Source organism: Sylvia atricapilla, chromosome 3 (genome assembly GCF_009819655.1).
Source record: "Sylvia atricapilla isolate bSylAtr1 chromosome 3, bSylAtr1.pri, whole genome shotgun sequence".
Lineage (NCBI taxonomy): Eukaryota > Metazoa > Chordata > Aves > Passeriformes > Sylviidae > Sylvia > Sylvia atricapilla.
In genome coordinates, this window is record NC_089142.1 from 60,231,687 (window position 1) to 60,257,005 (window position 25,319).

The window sequence follows — 25,319 nt, forward strand, 5'->3', positions numbered from 1 at the left end:
AGCACAACAAGATCCAAATGGAAAGCTTTTTCTTTTGTACACAGAGATTTTTTCAGACTCTTGTGTGCACCCATGTCAAATCCAACAGGCTCTTGAACCTCGGACTGGATTTTTACAAAAAAAAAAAATTTGAATATTTTTCCCAATACCTCTAACATAACATCTCATAGATATTAAAATATTGGTTAGTTTTCCACTTGTCTCTTCGGTGTTACTTTTTGTATGACTTGGAAGGCCAAATGGAAGGATGGCTGCTGTACTGCTGGGAAAGGCAGTAACTTTCACAGGGTTGAACTACAGACAGGTGGCCTAGAGGGTCTGTATAAATGTCGTAGCCAATGGTCTAAACAAATTACCAACAGTAAGTTTAGAAAATTATGTGGTTTATTTTGAAGAGGGATCCTAGAGCACCAGAGTTTATAATTTATCAGGAAAAATCAAGAGAAAGAAACTACACTTGGACAACATTGGTCTATAGAAAATAATTAAATTGAAGGAACAATGAAAATAGGACTAAAGTTGAAACTGCGTACTTGTGATATCAAATATCAACGCAATCACTTTGCAGCAGATAATATGCATGGCAATTAGAGCTTTTTTACATTATATTATAATAAATTCATAATTCATGCATACAATGAGAGCTTTTGGAAAGGAGCATTTGAATTTAACAAACACTACCACTCATCATCTGAGCAAAGATGGCAAAAGGAATTTCAACATTATTTGCGATCTAAAAAATTGAACCATCGTTGTTGCTTTGTGTTGTGCTTCCCTTGCACAGACTGCAGTGCCTTCTGTCTGCTTTAGGGTGTGGCATCTGCCATTGGGGAGGAAAAACTGGCATGTGTTGCCTTTTATAGCAGACTGATTTCATTGTGCTGAGGGCCTCAATTTTATAGCCTCTTAGTTCCAATCTTGCAGCCGAGTTGCTGAAACAAATGGGAGGAAAAGGAGTTAGTGGTACGAACTCTTCAGTTTAAAGCCTCATCCTTTCCCCCCCTTTTTCCCAGGGAAAACATTTCCAAGTAAATCTGTGTTAAACTTTTGCGGGTTATTTTTCTGACTGGAAAGAGTTGTGGAGTGTGTCAGGAAGTATAGCGATCTGCAGCCCAGGCACTATCAGCACATCTTAGCAGATCATCAATATATGTATTTTTGCTCAAATATAAATGTCTTAAAGTATAAGTGTTTAATTGAATTTATATTTTATGTTAGAGTACACATGTAAAGAAATACACACAAGGAGACATTTATATTTTTATTTGCATATGAAAGACTTTAAGAATCAACTTAGGTGGTTTAATGTGTATAATTAGCGTGCATTTGAATATAGAAAAGAAGAAAATCCAGGAGATAATGTCAAAAAGGCTCACTAACAAAGATGTAGTATTCTCTTGGCAAAAGCTGATGAATGATTTGGCATGAATTCATCTTACGGTTCTGTTATTCTCTCTCCTACAAAGATGATATATCCCTTTCTAGCAGTTTGCATAGAATTGCAATTTGTTGTTGTTACAGACTGTAATGACCCTTGGGTATGCACCTGATTCCCCCCGCTAGAATTACTCACCTTTTTTTTTTTCCTGCTCTGTGTTTATATATATGTAGCCATATAACATTTTCGCACTGGCAAAAGGATATGAAAAAACCCCCCACAAAACCACCAACCAACCAAAAAAAACCAACCCCCCCAACTGTAAAACAAAAGTATTAGCAAGATGTACTTCACGAGCACCGAGACTTTCCAAAACTAACTCTACAATGCAAATCATAGTATTTCTGACTTTTCAGACAGAACTAAAATTAATAGACACTGGAATCACACTGCTCATACATTTATCAATAATCTTTGCATGTAACTCAACATTAGAGCATGAAGCTTCTGCTCCTTTAATGTTTTCACAGTGAATTCAAAAAAGCCTACCTACTCGTGACAGCATCTTTCTTGATATGCTGCATTTTTCTCTACCATTATGATTGAATCTCCTATTTATCCATTTTGAAATTTGAAAACATGCTTACCTTTAACAGAGCGTATAAATATATTAATTTAAAACACCGTGGTTTAGATCCTTGCTGTATTGAAAACATTTACTAATATCCCAGTTTGCTGTATTCATAGCCAAGTATTTGATCTCCCAAATGCTTTCATTTGTTGAACGTAATGTGTGACTATTACCTTTTGTTATACTAGGCTATCACTTGTATTAAGATAGTTATAAAAAAAACCCTTCAAACTGTTCTGGTTCAAAAATGTAGGTCAGCAGCATCTTTCCATTTAGCGCAAGAGTTACTCAGATTACATATTTTGGGGTTTGTGTTACTACGTATTCATGAGTGTCTTGTGCATACTAGAAATTATATTGTTTGGGGAAACAATTATGAGACCAAAAATGTCTCTCCCTCTTTGATCAACTCCTGTTGAACTGCAAATAAGTACACAGAACATATTGAAAACGGCCCTATATATAAAAGCATCATCAGTGCAAATGACCGTTAGAATTTGGAGACAGCTGGACAATGTGGACAACTGCAAAGATGCTACCGCTGCAGAATTTTAGGTTAAATTTTATAACCGTCTTCACATACAATATAAATCTTCAGGGGGCGGGTGGCTGAGGGGGAAAAAATCCAAAACAAATCTAATTTCTCCGTCACATGAGCAAACGTGTCCCTGCCCTCGGAACACGAGGCGGCTGCTGAGCACGGCACACGGGGCCGGGGGCCGGCGTGCGGGCCCCCAAAGTTTGACCGATGCATCTGCTCCGGCACAGCCGGAGCGCATGGCGGCCCCTCGCCTCCCTCCCGCCGAGCCGGCCCGCGCGGGGCAGCGCCGCCGGCGGCACCCTGGGCCCCGCAGCACCGGGGACAGTCCCGCTCCCCGCCCCGCCCCAGCGGCGTTCGGCGGCCCGAGGCGCCCGTCGGGGCCCGGCTCGGCACGGGCGGGAGCAGCCCCCGCGGGCTCGGAGCTCCGCGCAGGCCGCGACCGCCGGCGCGCCCACGGGCGGGACCCCGCCGGCAGCGGGGGGACCCGCGGGGCCGCGCCCCCCATCCCGCCGCGCTGCCGGCAGAGCGGGCAGGGGAGCGGAGCCCGAGCGAGTCCAGCGCGGAGTCCAGTCCGCGTTTTGCGGGTGCGCGGGAGCGATCGGGGCGGTGGGGGCGATGGCTGCCGGCTCCGGCTCGCTCGCTCGCTCATGCCATGCTGGGCCAGCGCGGCTCCGGCAGACGTGTGTTTACCCATATCCGGGTTAGGGAGGAAAGGAGGAGGAAAAAAAAAAAGTTTCATTTAAACCTGAACAAAAAAACTTTCAACGTGAAATCACACAGCAGGAACGGGCACGGACCGTAAGGCGTTCTTACCATTTCTAACCTCAACCACGGACTCGGGGAGGGAAATCGCTGTAACTCGGTGCGTGCGGAGCGGTCCGCAGGGGATACTCTGGGCTCAATCAAGTCCCTGCCCCGGCCGCTTCTCCTTCTGCCCCTCTCCTCTCCTTCCCCCCACCCCTCTGCTCTCCCCCCATTTTTCAGGGTGGGAGTCGATTTTTTTTTTTTTTTTGCTTCGTTTATTTTTTTTTTTTCAATTTTAGCGGTTTTTAAAAAATTTTTTTTTGGTAGTTACTATTATCAGCACAAATTTCTCCGGACTCGCACAATGTTGCGATGATCATGGCCGCGCAAGTAGCAGCGGCTCCGGCGAGTGCAAACAACAGCAAGGGCAAAGCCCCGAGCCTGCCGGGCGGCCTGGGCCCAGAGCGAGGCCCGGGGGGGGCCGGGGCTCCCGGGCCGGGCCCCGCGCTGGGGGTCGGCGAGGGGAGTCCGGCCGGCGGCAGCAGCGTGAATAATTTAGATCACCATCTCCACCACCACCACCGCAGCGAGCCGCCGAACATGGCCAATAACGCGGCTCCCGCCGCTGCCGCCGGTAACAACAACAACGCCAGCGGCGGCGGCTCCTCCTCGGAGCCGGCTCTGAAGGAAGGTGGAAGCTCCTCGGAGTTATCTTCATCTTCTTCGTCTTCTTCCTCCTCCTCCTCCTCCTCCTCCAACCCGGGCTCGGCTATGGAGACGGGGCTGCTCCCCAACCACAAGCTGAAGAGCGTCGGAGGCGATCACCCCGCCGCGCCGCCCCACCACCACCATGCCCACCACCCGCATCACCATGCCCACCACCACCATGCCCACCACCCGCACCACCACCACCATGCACTACAGCAGCAGCTAAATCAATTCCCGCCGCCGCCGCCGCAGCAGCCGCCGCCTCAGCACCATCCCGTGCAGAATAACAACAGCAGCCTCGGCGGCGGCGGCGGCGGCGGCAGCAGCAACAACAACGGCGGTGGCGGTGGCGGCGCTGCTCAGCCCAGTGCAGACATGGAGCAGCAGCAACATGGAGGAAAAGACAGTGTTTTGGGCGCTCAGGCCGAGCCCCCCCAGCAGCCGCAGCAAATGCTGAATAAAGGCGCCGACGAGGAGGAGATGCCCGGCAAGATGGGCGAGCCCATCGGCGGCCGCTACGATCACCCCGGCTTGGGACCCCTGGGCGGACAGCAGCAGCCCCAGCAGCCGCCCCCGAGCGCTGGGAGCGGCGGCGGCGGCCTCGGCGGCGGCGGCGGGAGCGGGGGAGGCGGCGGCGGCCCCTCCGCGGTGGGTGTCTCGGAGTTCAATAGCTATTATGGCAACCCTGCCCCTGCCCCTGCCAGCAGCGCTACGGCGAGCCGCGCCGGGCCTTGCTTTGATCAACATGGCGGACAACAAAGCCCCGGGATGGGGATAATGCACCCCACGGCGGCCCCCAACAGCATGGACCCCCTGCAGAACTCCCACGAAGGGTACCCCAACAGCCAGTACAACCACTACCCGGGCTACGGCCGCGGCCCCGGCGGCGGCGGCGCGGGCGGCGGCGGCGGCGCGGGAGCCGTGGCGGCGGCGGCGGCGGCGGCCGCCGGGGCAGGCGGCGGCTACGGGGGCTCCGCGGCGGGCTACGGGGTGCTGAGCTCCCCGCGGCAGCCCGGCGGCGGCATGATGATGGGCCCCGGCGGCGGAGCCGGCCTCGGCAAGGCTGGTGCCGGCGCGGCGGCGGCGGCCGGCGGCTTTGCGCGGTTCTCCGGGCAGAACCAGCACCCGTCCGGGGCCACCCCTACCTTGAACCAGCTGCTCACGTCCCCCAGCCCCATGATGCGGAGCTACGGCAGCAGCTACCCCGACTACAGCAGCCCCAGCGCCCCGCCGCAGCCCCAGCCCCAGGCAGCGGCGGCCGCCCCGGGAAGCCAGCAGGCAGCGGCGGGCATGGGCATGGGCAAGGACATGGGCGCCCAGTACGGAGCGGCGAACCCGGCCTGGGCAGCGGCACAACAAAGGAACCACCCGGCGATGAGCCCCGGGAACACCGGGCAGGCCATCAGCAGGACCCAGGTAACTCCCCGCGCTCGGTTAATGATGGCTCATGCCTCCGTGTCGCTCGTGTCGGGCTCTTAGTTTCTTTATAATTCACTTTTTTTTTTCTCCCCCCCCCCCCTCTTTTTTGTCTTTTATTTTTTTCTCTTCCTCCCCCACCCCCACCCCCCCGTTCTCTTCTTGGGCCAGTTTTGCCCCTCGCTGCCTCCGTAGCGAGGGTGAGCCGTGCACAATGCGCGGCCCCGTTGGGGCTGGAGGCACCGGAGTGTGGCTTTCGCTGCCGAAATTAGGTTGTTCTCAGGCCCAATTAATATTTTCCCCCACCACTTTGAAACAGCGTCGGAGAGACGCAGGGCCCGGAGGACAAGCAGCTCGGGACGGACGGGGGCGGGGGGCTGGATTTTGTAACCGGAGTGCCGGACCCGGGGGGCTCCCGGGGGATAACGTCCATTATTTTTCACGGGGCCTTTTTTTTTTCTTCTCTTTAACCCGTTGGGTTGGTTTTTTTGTTTGGTGGGGGGGTTTTTTTGGGGTTGTTTTTTTTTTCCTCCTCTTATATTTTTTTTTTTTTTTTTTAAATCTCCGAGCAGAACGAGTTGCGCCGTTGCGCGCTCTTAGCAAATTAGTTTGTCACTGATTGGAGTTACCGCAGTGAGATCCACGTAACGCGGCCGCGCTCCTTTCCCTGTGGGAAGAGCGCGCGCGTGCGTGTGTGTGCGCGTGTGCGCCCGGTCCGCGCGGGTCGTCCCGGCCCGGTGACCCGCGGGGGATCGCCCGCCGGCAGGAGCGTGCGCGGGCGCGTAGCTGCCCTTCGCGTCTCCACAAACACGAGGAAATTGAAAAAAAAAAAGAAGAAAAAAAAAAAAAAAAGAGAGGAAGAAAGAAAAAAAAAAAAAAAAAAAGAAAGAAAGAAAAAAAAAAAAAGAAAGGGAAAAAAAAAAAAAAAAAAAAAGGGAAAAGTCCTCGGCGTCAGTGAGGGGGCGCGGGCACCGGGGCAGTGCGGGCTCCCTCCCGCACTCCTGTGCCCCAGCCCCGGTAACTCCGGCGATGGATCGATGGATGGATCCGATCGATAGGCAGGCGCGATGAGCGCGGGGCGGCGGGTGCGGCGCAGCGCCTTTTCCGGGGCGGCGCGGCGCGGCGCGGGAGGAATGCCGGCTGCCGGGCGCGACCCTTGGAGGAGCGTCCGGGTCTCCTCCGCCCGCCAGGTTGGGAATTTGAATTGTGGAGGTAAACTGGCTGCAACCGTCTCCCGACAGCTGCCTCCGAGTTGACATCTAATCTGCCATCTGATTGGCTCCGCGCGCGCCATTGGGCACCTCGCGCCGCTGATGTAAATAGAGGCGCTGGAGCGGCGCAGGCACAGAGCCCCCGCCGCAAACACCGCCGGCACCGGGGGCACCGGGCCGCCGCCTGCCCGCGCCGCCCGCTTCTCCTGCCCACCGACTGATTTGCTTATCTGCTTATCTCTGTTTGCTCACTTATTTTAGACTTTTAATTCCGCGCTAATTAGAGGCGGTAGGGAAAGTGCCTCGTAATAACGGTGCTTTTGGACGAGGGTTCGGGTTTTCGGGTCGCACTCGCGCCTTCTTACCAACAAAACCCTGGCAAACCGAAGCATTTTGTAATGTTGCAGATTACGGATGTTATGCGAGGGATTGGAGTTTTATTAAAAAAAAGAAACCAAATACTAGTTTCGTTGCATTTCTGTTAGCTCGATGCCTAACCTGTGCATGCCTCTTAAGAAGACCGTGTTTGCATGTGAGCTGCTGTAGGTGAGAAAATGCCGTATATTGTACAAAGAAGGGAAGAAGGAGCCGCTCTGCCAGAGGTTGTGTTTGTTTCAGCTCTGCAACAAATCCAGATATTCGGGAGAAAACGTGCTTTTATTTGAATTGTGGATAGAATACTTCAAGAAGCATCGGGAGTTGTTGATCTCTTTCTTTTTGTACACAAGTGTGAGATTAGGTTTGAATTCTCAGTAGGAAAGTGGATTGTGTTAAATGGAGTAGTGCATTAGAATTTTATAGGTTTCTTTTCCCTTCAACAAGATCTTTCTATTAAGAACTGTTAAATCTTTTAACAGCTTTTAACAGCAAGGTCTGACAGGAACAAATGCAGGTGTATGCTTTCGGGGTCCTCCAACGGCTGAATCTTTCCATAAAGTAATGAATAGAATCTGAAAAAATCACCGCTTAATATTGCGAATGGTGTATTAATCCTGATAAAAAAAATATAGAAACCTTAGATGGGCTGTGTGTGTGTTTGTCTACTTCCAACAGACCATTCCTGTAATGTTTTTATTCTGTTTTCCTTTCTTTTTCTTCCAAGGAAATAAGATGTGTGTGTTAATTTTTACCTTTTTTAAATTTGCAATGGTAAAAGGGTCACTGGAAGACATAATGAAATGAAGCCTCGTATGCATAACCTTTCATAATTACTCTAAAAATATTTGCATCATCTCCTTTTAAGCAGGTAGTTCAGAATTTGTGGCTTTAAAAGATAGGAAAACGGTTGTCAGACATCGTACATGCTAGTTCAGGGTGCTGTTTCTTTATGGCAGAGATTGTTTAAAGTATTTTATTTTTATTGGAGGAGTGAGAGTAAATTCATTTATGTCCTCAGTATGACCCTTAGAAATACTTCCTTATATTTATGGATTTACATCCTCTCTTATAGATTTCTTTTTTCCTTTTTTTCTTTCTTTGTTATTTTTTTTTTTTTTGGTGAGGATTGGCATGCAGCTTAGAAAGAATAGTCTGGCAAGAGCACAATTTCTTTATTTCTTAAATTATCTTTTCCTCAAAATTATTGTCATAAAGGCAAGACGTCATTGTTTTTCATATTATGAGTTTTCCCAGTAAGAGATTGAGATAAATTTTTTTTTTTAGGTTTTAAATTAATATTTTTTGATGTATAAAATGGGTTGTGTCAAAAAATAGTTACCGTTAGCTTGCAGAACACAATTGGTTTTGTATACTGTTACTTATTTTTAATTCCCACGTGTCAATCTCCAGGTATGATATGTCATTAAGTAGAGAAATTGATTGCTTTTTGAAAGAGAAAATTGAAATATTTAATCCAGCATCTGAACAGAAGGCTTCTCTTTGATTTTTTTAGTAGTCATACACGTGTGCTCTTGATATGTGTATACACACATTAGGATCTGCTCACTTGTCATGTGCCTTTGCAAAGCAGATGTTGATTGGCCCCTAAGCCTATAAGGAACTATTGTCCTGTGAACAGAGAAAAAGGACCGACAGTAGGCTACAACGTCTGAGATGCTCGTTCAGGAAATTCTTGCCTCGGCATGGGTAATTTTTGTAATATGCAGAACTGTGGCATCCTACTCTGAAGTAAGTTCTGTATTTGTCCAGCCTATTAAATTATTTAAGAAAATTCTACTTCCATTTAATTTAATCACCTTAACCAACTCAGAGATATGATGGAAGCTTGCAGTAGAGGCCTCCTCCTTCTGAAGAATGCACATTTTCGAAGCAGATGGATGTTGCTCACACAGATACATTGATTTGGTCGTGGGGAACTTGTGTGATGCTAGTACAGTACCTTGTCATTTAGGTCTTTTTGATTATTGATTCGTCCTTGACAGCATACAGATATTTATAGTCCTGAGGCTCCTTTTATTCTTCACTTCTGGTTTGCACTGCAGCAGTTTAACAGATTAGCTGGCCTCTCAGTGTGCACTTTATATACATCTTTTTCCTTTGTGCATGTCTGTATGATTTACATACATCTACACAGAATGAGAGAACCTGGGTCTTTTCAGGAGTACCTGTATAAGACGCACAGCAAGTACTAAAAAAAAAAAATAAAATCTGTCGAGCTGCTCCGAGTTTGTGTATGTATCGCTTGTTTTGTTTCAGAGAAGCTCTGAATATGCCTGATTCTGCAGCTCTTTTTATGCCAAATAGATTGCCCGTATTGAGAGTTCTGGCTAAGCCAAGGCTGCAGAATCATGTCCTGTGCCTGAAGGCCATTAAACAGCTGTTAGTGTGGTGAATAGATTCTTGATGTCTCAATGGGAGAATAAAATATATTTTTCCCTGTGCAGTTTCAAATAAACAGTTTAGTATTCACATAGCTTCTATTTAGAAGTAGCAAATAGCAATATTCACAGTTAGTAGCATCTATATATATATTACGACCATATATTTGACACTTTGTGGTTTGGTGTTCAGTTATTGGTTTCTGTAGTAGCGCTTATGGCTACACATGGAACAGCAGAACCCTGTGTACGAGATACAATAAAGAAAGAGAGATGCAAACCTGCCTACTCTATTACTGCTTCCATAATGTAAGGATTCTTCTACTGAGAAGTCGAATACTGTCTTTTTGGCATTTTGGTCTGAATCTCGGGGGATGAAAATTAAGGCATTTAATGCATTGCTAAATTTTCTAGTTACATATGTAAAATAATGTTTTTGAAATTACTAAGCGTGGTCTGTTAGGTGATGCTTGTTCATTCTGAAATAGTATCTTGGTTAAAACAAGATTAAATTTGTGCAATGAAAACAAGTTTGATTAGTTACTGATACAACTTTCCTACTTTTGTGCCTCAAGTGTTTTGTTATAGGTATTTTGACATTCTGATTGTTAACATGAGAGTGGCAGTAGTTTATTTACTCTTTGGTTCCTAAGATTGTACCTGTGCCCTATACCAGTTAGATCTCTCAGTACTTCTTCAAAATGTGCCATTTATCAGGAGGCTTTGAAGATTCTCTGTGGATATGTAAAGCAGTGTTGCCACATTCACTGTGCATGCATGCTCAAGGCTGCAGAATTTCAGTAGCATGTGTTTGTGGTAGGCTAACTTGCTAGAGTATATTTTAGAATTGTGATTATTAAGGTACTTGGGAAAAAAAACTTTTTTCTTTCAATTTTGGGGCTATTTACATAGTGTTAAATATATGTTTTGGTACGATTGAATGAGGACTTTAATTAAACTTAAATTAAAAGTATACCTTAGTGGTTTTCAAATTTGTTTTGAAAACTGGTAAGAGAAAAGTGCTGCTTAGCAGTGTTGTTTTTGTATTGCTTGGTGCTTATAGAAGCAAATAAATGTAATGCACAAAAATGTTGTGGAGCCAATCATATTAGAGTAAAATTTATTTTAAGGAAGTCTTATCGGTTAATAAATTTAAAATTATTTTTTAGTACACCTGAAGGGTTCCTGTACATTTAGTGTATGTTTTGCTATTCAGATCATAGTATTACCCTTTTACTTTTTCTGTTCTCCAATCGTACCTGTTCTTGCTCAGTTTCACACACACCTGCTGATATGCTGGCAGAATGCTGCAGCATTTGTGTTGCAGGTGGGTCGGACAATTTCTGTTGTTGTACTTCCAGTTCTGAGAGGGTGGCATCATCCAGTGATCCACCAGGAGCGTGACACCTCCAAAAAAGCTGAACCTGTCCAGGGTGGTGTTTCACTGCAGTCGAGGAAGCCTCAGGGATAAATGTATCTTAAAAAACCAATGTTAATCTGTGAACAGTGGGGACAGTAGATGGCAAATTTGTACAGGATTGATTTTAACTACCTTTAGGTTCTCGGGTACAATATTCCAAGTACATTCGATTTTTACACTGTTTTTCTAGAGTCTCTTGGACTGGAGTAAAAAATTATTATCCCTGTTGTACAGGGTGAGGAAACAGAGGCACATAACACCCACGTTGCTTCAGACAGGCACACTCGAGGACAGGTCTTTTGAAAGTAGCCAGGGTCTCGGTGCCGTAAATTCTAGCTTTTGAATAAATCCAGTCTTATTGTGAACACATTCTGTTGTGGGAGAATGTAAGCTTTGCTGGAATCTATTCAGCAAGTAAGAAGACAAATAAGTGAGCGAAACAAGGGATTTGTCTGCTGTATCAGTACAATTACCTTAAGCAAAAGGCACCGTAATCCAAAATTTCAGTATTCCTTGCACTCTTTTATCATTACATACACAATATCATCTATATAAAGAGGCTAGATTTCTCATAGAAATTAAATTTTGAGGAAAATTGAATTGAACAAGTGCCCAGGAGCTTAACAAGTGTCGTGGAACTTGTCTTTTGATGAGGATTCTGCGCAGAGCCACCAATGTGTTCTGGGGTGGGCTGCACATGGAGGTGCACGCACAGAGTTCCTTACCATCAAGTCTAGTTGTTTTATCTGGCAGATACGTTGTCTTCAGTTTTGAAGTGAGCAGATTTGATGCAGAAATCACAGTTGTGTCTTATTTAAAGATTGCTTTTCACATGGGAATTGCTCTTACTGCAAATATGAAGTACCTTTTATCAAACTTTGTATTCCCAATGTAGGATGTTTATGTTATCTGAAGGTGCCTGCAGTTGTTTTGGAAATTGTGAAACCTGAGATCATTGCTTTTATTAAAATACTTTATTTATGTTTATTAAAGCTAATGTGAAATCAATGTAAAAGTTTTTGGCAGGCATGATTTGAAAGGGTGTTGATACACTGTGCATTTATATTCCATGTATAGTGGAAATGTTAGTTTCCTTATCAACTTAACAAGTGCATGAAGTGGCTGAATTTCTGAATGTGTAGTGGCCAATTTGTGGATATAAAACAGTTTGATGGTTCTGCAGCATGTATAAGGAATTGCTTTCAATACAGACCTATCAGTGTGTGATCTACGTTCATATTAGTTTTTGCATTTGAGTCATTGTGGATTAGTAACTACATCAGAAGGACTAAGCATATATAGAAGTATGTAATCTCTTTATTAGTCTTTTCTCCAGTTTTAAGAGGTATTAATTAATCTTTTGCACCTGAACATGCACAATTGCCAAACAATGTCCTGCCTGTAAGAATTCACTGCTATGCTCTTTGCCCTGCGTTGTAAGCTTCTCAGATTTGAAAAGATACTGAATTCAGGTTTGTGATGTAGTAATTGTTTATGAAGACATCCATCTGAGTGATAGGCCCTCTGACACTTCCATCTGTAAGGCTGTGCCACTGATCTCCCCTGCCACCCACATCAGTCTCTTTTTGACCATTGGAGGGTGGGGAAAGAATATTCTTCTAATATTTTTTAATTTTTTTTTTAATTGAGGAAGTAGACATACATGGAATTTTAGTTTGTTGCTAAAAATAGAATAAATACAAAAATGGGAAAAACCCTTGATATATAAATCCCCCCCCCCCTTTTTTTAAGGGATAGTGTTAATTGTGTTACTGTTAGAGTCTTGCAAGCTTCTCCTTCAAATTTTTATACTCATGGGGTTGGGGAGGCGGTTTGGGTTTTTTTGTCTTTTGTTTTTTGTTTTGTATTTATTTTAGATACCTGTTTACTCAAAAAACAAATCTTAGGTAGCAGGGCTTTCTCTTGGATATGATTCTGCCAAGTTACTGAATCAATTTACTTCCCTTTAAAGACCACATGGCTAGGTTCACTGTGAAGTTCTGTTACTGCAGCTACATAGTTAGATCCAGGGAATTAATTGCATCCTTGACTAATAGCTGTTGTGGCAAACCCTTTGCATTTAGTTAACCATTGGGGTGGTAGTGTATCTTCACCATCAAAATAACAGCCTTTATAAGAAGCCTCTCTTGAGGGGTTTGGAGGTAGGGCTGTTGAGGTATTTTGCTGAGTTTTTCAGAAGGTAGATAGTTCCACAAACAGGTTTTGGTCACCCTTTAAAAGGGCAAAGAGGTCTGTGTTGCGTGGCAAAGAGAGGGTGTCGTAGCAGTCCCTGGTACAGCTGTCCTTCACAGAAGTTGCTCAAGTTGGAGCTTGGTGGTTCTTTGTTTGTTCGAGTAAAGAGAGGAAATCGGTTCAGAAAATCCCAAAAGGAGGGATCCTGTTTTAAAAGGATAGTTGTAGTTGTGTGTGCTGTTCCCGGTGTGGACATGGCTTAATTCACAGATTGATTGAAGTGGAATAGTGCCTTCTTTACACAAGCAGTGAATTCAGCCATGGTAAGTAAATTATGTGACTTCAGGAAAATGGTATTAGTAGAGAATTGGTGCAGGAATTCTTGATGTCTCTCAGCTGGCTGCCTGAGCTAAAGGTAGCTGGTTTTACTGACTGATACCTTGGTTTCTCCATGTTAAAATAAGGGTAATATTTGCCTTATTTAATCATTGGAGTTTGATGTGCAGTTTTAATTAGAGAGTAATGCAGAATGAATAGGCAGCCTAAACACTTGCATTACATGTGAAGGTATCCAGTCTGCACTGTGCCTTCCTCTGTTTGGATGGGATCTGAGACTCGGTGTTCCCAGCATTGATCATGTTATTTGGTTAGCTTGTCAGACTTACTAGTTTGTAAGCAAGATACTGAAACATCAGCTCTGAAAATTTCTTTTGAAACCACAAGGACAGGATTTGTAGTTCTTAAATTTTATTCTTCTAAAGTTAAAAATAAAGATAAGGAGGTTTGTTTTGACAGCATCAAAGGAATATGCTGGTTTGTTTGCAGCCTTTGATTTGGATGGAATGTATGGAGTTCTGTATTTTTTTTTTTTTTTTGGTGTAGCAATTTATGTTGTGAATATTTTGGATTTTCTGTTTATATGAAATGTTAGTGTTGATGTCTTATTTTCAGGCATGATTTATGGAAAATAATTGCGCTTTTGTGATTTTTTTTTAATTCAGTATTTCTTATTTGATTGAAATTCCCAAGCAAAGAAAAGTAATAAGCATGTTCTTTAGAGCTGTTGCTGTTTTAAGTTTATGGTTGATCACAGAGGCTATTTAAAGAAATATTTTTGGAAAAATAGAAGTAGGTACATTGAGGCTGTTTTAGCTACGTACAAGCAGTAGCAAAATAATTTTACTTACCTACGTTTGAAAGGTCTTCTTTCCTGCGGGCAGAAAGGTCAGGTTGTGTGGGGGAGGCGCGTTCCTGGTGCCCGGCATGTCGCGGCCGTGGGACGTGCCGGGATGTGTGGATGCTGTTGGCTGTCCCGCGGCCGCGGTGCCTGAGGGAGGCGTTTCCCGGCGGGACACGGGGGCGGGAAAGGCGGGGGCGGCGGGGTCCCGGCCCGGGGGCAGTGTCTGTGCAAGTTGCGCACACGAAACGAACTAGTTCTCTGGTGTGAGGGTCACAGGATGACAGTATTTTCGCCTTTGCCGCCGCCAGCAGCTGTCTGTTGCTTTTCGGCGGCCTCGGCGCCGCTCCGGGCCCGGGCCGCCCGGCCTCGCCGCTGCCGCCGGTGTCTGTCCGTGTCCGCGGCCCCTGCTGTCCCCCGGCCGCCCCGGGAGCAGTCTGCCCTCGCCTCCGGGAAGCAGCGCCGCGTGGAGTGCCGCTAGCGCTTCAAGCCGCGCTTCTGTCACATCAGAAATCTTTCCTAGTGAAGAGATACTGTATTTACTTGTCTTGTGTGTTAGGTTTTGGTTCATAATATATGTATTTTTTCTTTTAAATCCCGAAGCTAACACACATCCCTTGTGATAGCCCCCTCCTTCCAGCCTGGCACAGAGCCGGTTTTCCTACTAACAAACTGTAGGAGCTACTAATTCAGCAACATTTCTGAGATTTTTAACTTTCTGCAGAATGCTCTTTTTGTTGTTGAACATGTGGTATGCAAATACAAATGGAAATAGTGCTATGGAGTATTTTGTTGTGGGTTTTTTAAAGTATTAAAAACAGATTTTGCTTTTCTAATAAACCCCATAACCAGACCTTTTAATGTTTTGATATAAATAGCAATTACGCTAAGTGAGATCCAACCACAACTAAAAAAATACCATTTAAAATCATTCAGAAGAGAAGTTCCCAACTTAATTGAGCTTTTCCTTTATAGCAGGGGATGATTGGGCAGCAGCATCTGAAACAAAGTGTCTCGAATTTTAGGGCAGTATTCTTGAAGTGATCAAAGTGCTGTAGTAGAGGCCAATATTTAAAGATTTTTCGAAGAATTAGCTTGGAATCTAAAGGCTACTTCAGTCTAAACCGTTGAGAGCTTTATCTGTGATTGCTGATGCCAATCAGAACATTTTCTGGATTAATTGAGACCCTTGAAAAGTTTCAGATTTAGGTACATGGACTGGTTATTTCATATACTGGGACATTTAGAGATTTGGTTTCTTCACAGGAAATCTGCTAAATGCAGCTGTTTGAACAAGCGGTGGAGAGGGATTCTCTGTCCCCGGAAGACTTTGCCTAGATAGCCACACATTCCTCCTTTTGGTTCTTAAGCTCATTTCAATAATAATAGCAACAGTAACCGTGCCTTTCTCATTACCGGGAAGGTTGAGGAGGGCCCGAGTGAGATGTTACTTTGCTGGTAATTTGACAGAATTTGACACCATTTGACAGAATGGTGGATGCAGTCTTCTACTTGTTCTGCAGATACTAATGTTATTGTGTCAGCTCTGATGTGTGAGGTGGTTGCTCAGCACTCTTCCTCTGTATTTTCCCCTTCAATGAGTGAAAGATTATTTGTGGGTTATTTACATCTATTTCATTTCTTTTCTTCCCAAAGTCATAGTACGTTGCTTTATCCAAATGTCATAATCTCTTTTTGCTCCTTTGTTTTGTAATACTTCTTTTTCTTTCTCAAAATGTCTTTCTCACTTTCCAAGTCATTGGAGTGATGGAAAAGTCATCCTTACTGTCTTCTGCAATTTTAACAGCTGTGCAAGAGTGAGTAGTGTGACTGTATAGCCACTGAAAAAATAGCTTTTGAGTGATCCAGGTACCCTTCTGTCTGACTTGTGTTTCCTCCATCCCTCTAACTTGTATTTGCTCCTCTGTCCTCCAAGTTGACAAAAGTTGTTGGGCAAAGAGTGGCAGCAGAGAAGGTGTCTTAGCTCTCCAGCTTCCTGTGCAGGCTCTCCTGGTGACTAGAGGTCAAGTTGCATTTAAGAAAAAGAAGCAAGAAGCTGCTAAAAACCAACCGAGCAAGCCCCCCAATCCTGGCAAGACTTGACAGTATAATAGTAAAAATTGTACAAGTAGTTATCTATGCTGGTTATCTGTGTACAAGTAGTACAGTTGTACAAGTAGTTATCTAGTAGTTATCTATGGTGCTGGTATTTTTGTTCTGGGTTCCTCTATTGCTGATCTTCTAAGAAGTAGCAGACTTAAAGGAAGGAAACAAAGGAAAGAAACCCAAGCTGAAGTGTAACTGTCAATGTGCATTTTTTTTACCTGGAATGGTAGACGTGATAAAAAAAAAAAATTAAAAAAAATATATATATTTGTCCAAAAGATGTTCAAAAAGATGTCTACATGAAAAATCAAGTGTGCTGTTGCTTTACATGTGGAAAGTGTAGAAAAGACTGGAGCTGACGGGAGGGAGCACTTGGCAAATAATTGTCTATATTAAGTAGTGATGTGGTGTACTAGATATGTTCTGTGCAGTTTTATAGTACTTGATACTTCATTTTATAGATTTCCTTTAGTTTTAATTCTCCTCAGAAGATGGGGGATGTAGAGAGCTGCAGTGGTTGTTTGTTATTCCACAGCGTCATATTTTATTTGAGGGAATGTATCCTATAAAGATGGTGAATGAAGCCTGTTTAAAAAGTCAGTTAAGGTTCCATTGTTCTAGGAGAATACCTTAGTAATTCAAGAAGGAACTGAGGCCAGTTTCTTCCTGTATGATAGTTTCCAAATCCTGTTGCTTTGCCTCTAATAAGACTTAGATGTTTATTTGCAACAATCCTGCTCCCTGAAAAAAACCCCACTGTGTCTGATTTAACCTCTCTGTTTCTTTTCTCTACTCCTGCTTGTAACATTCAGTTTAAATTCTTCTGTGGCTTGTGGCTGATGCCCTCCTTGAGGAGATGGAGGAAGAAGGTAGATTCTTTTTCAGAGAGGCTGCAGCTAGTCATGGCATCATAATGGAAGGTTCAAATATTTATGATTTCTGATGACATTTTTACTTTCTTGAAATTCTTAATTTTGCATAAGGTTGTCTGTCTTACTTGCGCAAATTGTCTCAGCCAGTGTGCCGAAAGTAGGAAGAAATGCAGTTTTCCTCTTCAGAAGTGGGTTTATATATATCCAAAGGGACAATGAACATGATGGGGGGGCGGATTTCCCAATTTTTTTCTCCAAACGTTTGATACTGAGCATTCAGTAGCATGTTTTGTTTGTAATTCTTAGATTAATACTTGGGAATAGGCAGCAATTTTTTTTAAAAAATTTGAGTTCAATCTATATACATTGATTAGAAGGTCCACGTGTGTATTCCTCAGAAAAACAGCCTTTTGTCCTTGGCTTTCAAGGATCATAGGCTGAAACAAAAAGCAGGAGAAAGGTTGTAACACATAAATGCAGAGGAAAATCATGTTGAACCAAATGGACGTCTACTTTTTATGTAGATACCAAGCCAGAATTTCTCTTGGGAGAGCTGAAGAAAATTTGAAAATCTAATTTGTTTATTTCTGCACTTTTCGGTGGCCTTTTGTTACACTCCTTGAGTACTCTTTTATCCAGTTTTGTGTTGCTAAAAGATCTTCCACCACTGTGGGAGTCTGATGGTTGTCTGAAGCTGATCTAAGACTTCACTTCTGCTCTAAAGACCAGTCCCCATCTTTTTATCAGCTCCCTGCTGCTTCCCTTGTGTCATAAGGTGAGTCGCATCAGCTTGAAGATTTGTCTGAAAACTAATCCTGCCAAACAAGACCTGTGAATGTTTAGTTTTCAGCCAGATCATTGAGCAGATCTGACTTGCAGCATAGTCTTTGCAGCAAAAAGGTAAAGCAAGGGAGAATATGGCCAGTTCAACTGAGGGTGGGCATCAGGCCATGAAGTGGTGGTACAGGCTTCTGTCAGCCTAAATTCTTCACTACATTGCCTCTTGAGTGTAAAATTAGTCTATAAATAATGACAGGCAATTTCTTAACATTTCTCTGGAGCAGGGGGTCATTGTTATCCCTCTCTTAAAAGGAGAGAAGCTGAGGCAGAGTGTAATTTTTTCCGCCAAGGGCGATGATTATCACCCTTGCATTGGTTGTAGTGGCCAGGTAGGCTGTGTGTATCTTTGAAAAATAAGATTTCATGGGTGAAATTCATCTAACCATATGTACCTGATCTTTTTGTGTATCTTCATTCCAAAAAAATAGTCAGATCTTCATATGAATCATCTCATTCTAAAGGAAATGTGTAATGCCAGTCTAGTGAATCATGCTTCTAAAGTTTCATAGTTTGCCCCTCACTCTAAAGAAAGTCTAAGCCAATAAGCTCAGGTGTTGATGTTGAAGGGCAGGTGAAATTAATTCCTTCCACTGTTTATAGTGTTTTCATACAGGCAAATGACTGCAGACTTCTGTTGGAGTTCTGGACTAACTTAGCTTCCTCTCCTTGTCTTGCTAACCCATTGGAACTAATGGCTTTCATACCCATTTCCGCTTAAGCTTGACATATTTTTATGATGTTGTCCTTTGTATAATGCCTATTCAGAGGGTTTTTTTTCTGCTGCTTTTCTTTGGGTATGTCAAATTTTTGCATGTAAGAACTGTCAGTATTGTTTATTTTTGCCCAGCATATTTGCAGACATACTGGCAAATTTGAAAGTACCAAGATGAATTTCCAGATCAGTTGACCTTCATGCTTAGGTATGCAGTTTCCTCTGTGAAGAGATGCAAACCTTTGATTTGGAAATAGGGCAGCAGTTTTGTTGTGGAGATACCGCTTCACAGTCCACTGAAAACTCTTTACCCGTTGCTGGCACTTCAGCTGCAGAGAAGTGGGCACCTGTGGGAAGGAGCTTCCCTGCTGTGGTGATCCTCCTTGCCCAGCACTGCTGCTTGCTGTGGCTCCATGTTACCCCCAGTGGTTGCTCCCAGGGGTCTCTCTGTGGGGCATCATGCAGAGCAGCAAACCCAGCGAGCACTTTGGAGGGCTGAGGGGCTGTGCAGGATATGGGGAGCTAGGGAGGGGCTGCCCTGTCGAGAGATCTCTGCCACCAAGAGAGATGGTGGTTATGGAAGCAAACAAGGTGTGCTCTGAATGCTACAGATGTATTCCAAGACAAAACCTGGTGTTATGCTGAGGCATGAAATTGTTTAGGACAAAGGGAAACACAGGAATATCTATCCTACATAGAGCTCTTCTTAGCAGCATCATGTTTTCAAAATGGTTAAAGAGGAAAAAACACAATTTGCTAAAGAGAATTACCTGTGCTAAAGAGAATTACCTGAAAAATGGGTACCGTAATCCTTAATTAGCTCTAGACTCACTTAGCCTTTCTTAGTAAAGTATTTAAAATGCCCAAACCGAAGTATTACTGTGGTTAGTAATTTCGCTGGTACTTTTGTAGTAGGATGTCAGTGCTTTCCACTTTGGAGGTGGGCACAACCTTATTTTTGCTTGCATCCTTTTTAAGGGATCTTTTTCACAAAGGGCGGCAGTTTATTTGGCTTAGGCTTAGGTTTCTGAGTTAAGTATCCTCTGAAAAGTTGCTTGTTTTCAAAAGATTCTGAGGAGTCTTTCGCAGTTTTAAAGTTTGCATCTGTTTTTCGGTTCTCTCTTGTAATTTGAAGTTCAGATAGTGGCATGATTTTCAGATGTACTATTTTCTTCCCAGTGTGTACAGGGGGAGGGGGAGGAGGAAGCATGGCTTCCTCAAGGTTGACTGAAATGTTTTAACTTCTATAGCAAATGAGGTGAGAATGAAATTGTCAGAAGGATAGAGACTAAATTATTGAAGCACTTGACTGTTTAAAGTGGCTGGGGATGTACTATAAAAGGTGCGAGTCTAACAGTCAAATGTGTAAACAGCACCTTAATCCTTCCTTGTACCTGATTTCTCACCACTTGCTTTATATGGGAGCCTAAATCAGTGTGGGAGATATCGCAGCCATTCTCAAAGTGTTAGTTTACAACTGCCTCCACCAGAAGAACAATCTATTACCATATAGAATAGCAGAGAGAAAAGCGTTTTCAAGGAAGATTAATTGAAGTAATTCATCACTTTAAAATGAAAAAGGTGCATCAAACAAAAATGAAAGCTAAGTATTTTATGTGCCTCTATTGGAATTTGATAACCATTTGTTTTGCTAGAAAATATATGTGGACTGGGCATCTAGTGCTTGTCTACACAGTACAACTATGTGCTATAATTATATGCTATAATTGCACCAATATAACTCCCTATGGAGACACTCTTATACCAGAATAAGAGTTTTTATAGTCTGTCTTACTCTGCTTCCAAACCACATAAGCTTAAGAGGGAAAGGGTACTCTTATGCTGGAGAAAGTTTCCACAATGAGACAGTTATATTGGTATAATTATGCATTTTTTTACTTCAGTGTAGACAAGTCCCTTGTGCCTTTTCAGCTTTGAACTTTAGTTAAGAATTTCTTGGTTGTGATAAGTGTCTAAGCATTTTTATAGTATATTTTTATAATGGGACTTGGGTATTTAAACCAATTACTTAGGCCAATTAACAGCTTCCTGGGTTGTGGATAACAATGGGATATGAAAAGGGATTCGTGTTCCTAGCTGCTTGGATATATCTGCATTTCCACAACCCCCCCGGGATTTTACCAGTATCTGGTGTACGGCACAACAGGTGGAATAGTGTGTGGCTGTGTAATGAGTTCTGTGTTGGACACTTTTTGTCTGTTGTTTCTCATTATTCCTTGAGTTTTGTTGTGCTATGTCTCTAATTGCATGTATCTCCATGGATCACAGAAAGAAGCTTCCTTGATGAAGTTGAAAAAACTGCATCCAAAAATGTGAATCGTTTGGAAATTTGCTGGAATTTATAGATCTTTACAGAAGACAGAACCATAATTGACTTGCTAGGCACAAGTTGTGCAAGGAGCAACTCAAATTGGATTCAGAGGAAGGGGAAGGTGCAGGAGCCCTTTTGGTATGCAGTGTAGTCAGAAGGGTGATGGTGTGTAGAAGGTATGTTTGGCGTGGGTGATGTCCCTTGCCTGCTTCAGTTACAGGTACGTCCCTAGAGAGAGGTATTCACATGGATGGTCCTTTGAAGTTCGCTGTCTTCTCTGGTTCTCTTCTCCCCAGATCTCCTTTGCTGCTTAGAACATACCTCACCTCATCCTTACATTCACACCTCCTCAAAACTAGGAACATGTAAACTTTTTTTACAGTGTTTTCGAGTTTCTGTAAATATCAACATAAATGACTTAAAAACAGTTTTTCTTTTGTATCTTTTTTACTCCTTCTGAAAAGACTGGTTTGAAATACATACCTCTTATTATTCCCTTAACTTTCCCTTATCAATGTATCTAGTATGTTTGTAGTGTTGTAACGTCCATGTGGTCTAGTTTTGCTAGAAATTGAGTATGACTTGAAATGAAAAATTGCAGAAATGGGAGAAACTGTATAATAAAATAGTGGTGATGTAATAACCTGCAAATCATAGAAGAGCAGGACTTGAAGTGACATCAAGAGGTCATTTAATCTATCTGTCAGCTCTGAGACAGGGTAAGGCAGACCTAACATTCATGCCAGATGTTTATCTGTCTTGTAGTAGTAACAGACTGAGCAAAAAAGTGTTATTTATACTTACTCTTTCCCCTTCTCTCCCCGAAGCTTTGTGCAAGCTGAACTTTACATAAGAATTGGTGTGAGAGGATATATGGATTCCTTCAGGATTATTTCAAGTTTCTGAGTTACTTCTGTTTTTTGGGAAGTCTGTGTTTCTGTCAAAATAGTCTAACAGTGTTTGTGTATTTTTGAGTGTAATATCCCATTTCAATTTTATCTGGCTCTCTCTTGTTCAGGTGTATTTCTTCCTGAAATGATTATTTTTCTGTGTTGGCTTTGTAACCAGTGTCTCCTCTTCTTTGGCATTGAGCAGTTTAGTTTAAAAATGTGTAGCATTTCATTTTCATACTTGACAGTATTTCTGGTGTGTAATCAGTTTCAGTTTTCCTTTTTTTTTTATTCAATTTCTTTTTGCATGAAAGAGCTGAGCAGAAAAAAGAGAAACAACTGTGGGTAGGAGTGTAGAAGTGAGAAGGGGAAGAATGTGTTCAGGAATTGATAGTACTCAGCAGAAGAGCTGGGTTTAGCTGAAATGTCAGGTTAGATATGAAGTGAACAGTGTCGCCTTAAGTAAAGATTTATTTTTTTTGAAGAATAAAGGGAATGTATGTTTCAGAATTTTATGTGTGGTATCTGCAGCTCTTTAATCTAAACTGAAGGTTGCAAATGGATGTCAGATGAATAGCATCTTCCTAAATTGAACAATATCTGAAATTGGAGTTGCTGATACCTTGTTGCTTAAATGAGTCTGGATTTGTTTTCTTCATTTTGCCTTTTGGTTATGTCAGCTGAGAAACATCTGTCTTTGCTACTAAATGACCTCTTCTGACTAGGCCAAGTGATTTTCACTGTGTGAACTGTCTTGAGCCCTCAACAGCTGCAGGAAGGTGCTGATGTAAGCTGCCACCTTGGAGAAGGTTTAGATGTAAATATACTCAAATGGCTGTTGTCCCCAGATATAGTTTACTCAGACTTACAGAAAAGATTGCCTGTGCTTGTACCTGTACTGCTTTGGTGTTCATGAAGGTCGTGATTCCCTTCTCTTTCCTTCCAGTCTAATCTGATTGTTAATTTTACTTCTGTTTTAGATTTAGTGATTTTAGGAAGGTGGGAATACTCTGTTTTGGGTTGTGCCCAAAGGGGGCTCATTAATCCTGAAGATCCTCTAACAAATAAAGAAGTTTCTTTGAAGTGCGTTTAGAAAGCTGTGTTGGTGTTTTTGCATGACAGCTGATGTGGGCTCTCTTAAGAACTGGGAAATAAGAGGTGGGTATAGAAGTGGGAAGAAGCCAAGAGTTTTCAGGCAGAGAGAATTTGAAAATATGATGGTTTCTGCTGCGGGAGAGAGGGAAGGCAGTTGTATGAATACGGCATAATCAGGTTTCCTGTTAAATAAATTTTTTTTGATGAGAAATACTGAAGAAGTGGATCAGCTTTCCTGCTTTCATATTTCTCAGACCAGATATGCTTCACATGCTGATTTTTAATTTAATTTTAAATGGTGTGATATTAAAAGAAAATTATGATCATGCATTGAAAACACATGTGTTCTGTTTATAGAAACTGAGAGTTCTGGATAGCAGTTATACTAAAACTATGCATTTAATTCTGAACATTCTATATGATTTGTTGCAGAGGTGTTCATAGTCATGATTAATGCTACTTCATTTCTGCACTTACCTCTGTGTGTATTGTATGCATGTGCTTGAGCTGAGGTGCTGTAGGGTGGTTCATAGACTGCCAGGATTTGTTGAAGAATTTGTCTCATTTGTTGTGATTGCAAGAAGAGTTATGAAGACTTAGTGATCTCTGCCAGTTTAGAGATATAGGTGAAGGCTCTAGAGTAAGCCAGAATTTGACCTGGCTTAAACCCAGGTCTGGTTTTTCTGACCCTGTGTGAGCCACAGTGAACTTTGTATTAACACTGAGATATGTTTTTTGGAGGTAATTTCTCTAAAGGTCTTCGGAAGTCAGTCCCAAATTTCTGCAAAATTTTAAGTTTGTTTAAAACATGTGGGAATTAGAGATGATTATTTTTAAATCACCGTAACTTTTAAATTATAATAGAAAGTTATTTTGCTTTCAAAATATTTGTATAAATACATGTATGTTGATCATTTTTTTAATTGTAGAAATTAAAATTTAAAGATGAATGGATCCTTTAATACTTTGAGTATTTTACTTGCTATGTTTGTTTCAGTACAGCTGCTACATGCTAGGTTCACTAGTATTTCTAGAATTACTTGCAGGGTGTTACCACCACCACCTTCAAAGTGAAATTTACAACTCCTCTGGTCTTTGTCCTTTTAATTCTAAAATCCAGATGAAGTGCAATCTCAGGAGTGTTGTTTTGCTGTTGCAATGTAGTCTTTTCCAGATGATACATGATTTAGTTGGAAACAAATTAGCAGCTATGAATGCCTAAAGAAAGCAGTTTAATAAACAAGAATTTTGTAAGACCTAATCAGAATTCGAAAATGATACTTGGGAATCAGTTACATTATACAATAGAGCAGGAGTGAATGTAGGCATGTGTGTGGATTCATGGTTTCTAGTCACATTGTTCTCTTGAGTGATACAAGGGTTTCAATCCTCAGTTTACTGTTTCTTCTAATTTATAACTTAACTATTAAATCTTTTCAATCAATAATGAAACGTCCTACTCATAACGGTAATTTGTTCTGGTGGTTGATTTTAATTTTTATTTCAACTGTTGACTTTCCCCCCCCCCCCCCCCCCCCCCCCCATTTTCTAATGCTTTAAATCACCTGTTACTCGTGAATTTTTGTTTTGCTCCTGCCCAGGAAGTTAGTTCCATGTTGCTGACAGTGTCTGTGTTGATGAGAAAGGTCATTATATATGCAAAATAATCACAGGCAGGTACTCACCAAAATTCTATTGCTCCAGCTCCACGATATGGATGTGTAGCTCCAGATTCATTGTCTGTTCGTAGTGGACCCTTGGGCTGAGCTGACGCTGCTGGTATGTCTCTTAACTGGGACGCTTTATTTTTGCCATGTTCAGCCACTGTGATACAGAGATCATTATGGAATGATGGTAAAAAAAGATGAACTGGTTTGTTTCCAGGTAGCTTAAAATTTTACACTATTTGCAACCAAGTTTTTTCAGCCTCTACAGGAAGCAGTTTTAATATAGAAAATATGTTACAAGAGAAGTTTCTTGGCAGTTGAAGGAGTGACAGGGCTTCTGTTATAGAGCTAAGTTTGCTTTCCAATTACGCTGATGCTAAATATATCCTTTTAGGAATTCTGCATATATTGGCTCTAGCTAGGGGCTTTCCTCTGTTTCCTTATCTTAATTAAGACCATTTTTTACCTATTAAAAAAGAAAAAAAAAGTTAGGCTTGAAAAGAGAAAATGCTAGATGAATCAGTAAACTACCTACTAGGAAGCTAGAAACCAACAGATGCAGAAAATCAGTGCTTTACACTGCTTTTTAGTGTCCCAGTCTACTATCCA

General features: G+C 42.7%; 1 protein-coding gene and 1 long non-coding RNA gene across 7 annotated transcripts in view; one reads left to right on the forward strand and one right to left on the reverse strand.

The window, feature by feature from the left end:
• Positions 1–457: 457 nt before the first annotated feature.
• Positions 458–3,451, reverse strand: LOC136359152 (uncharacterized). Its single transcript, XR_010743231.1, has 2 exons — positions 3,364–3,451; positions 458–932 (listed from the first exon to the last, which is right to left on the reverse strand). It is a non-coding gene; the product is annotated as an uncharacterized lncRNA (long non-coding RNA).
• Positions 3,452–3,558: 107 nt separating this feature from the next.
• Positions 3,559–25,319, forward strand: part of ARID1B (AT-rich interaction domain 1B) — a 323,744-nt gene continuing 301,983 nt past the window's right edge. For all 6 annotated transcript variants that reach the window (XM_066315514.1, XM_066315519.1, XM_066315515.1 and 3 more), the window contains exon 1: positions 3,559–5,418. In XM_066315514.1, the coding sequence (XP_066171611.1) occupies positions 3,667–5,418 (1,752 nt within the window). In that variant the 5' untranslated portion in view covers positions 3,559–3,666. The remainder of the gene's footprint in view (positions 5,419–25,319) is intronic.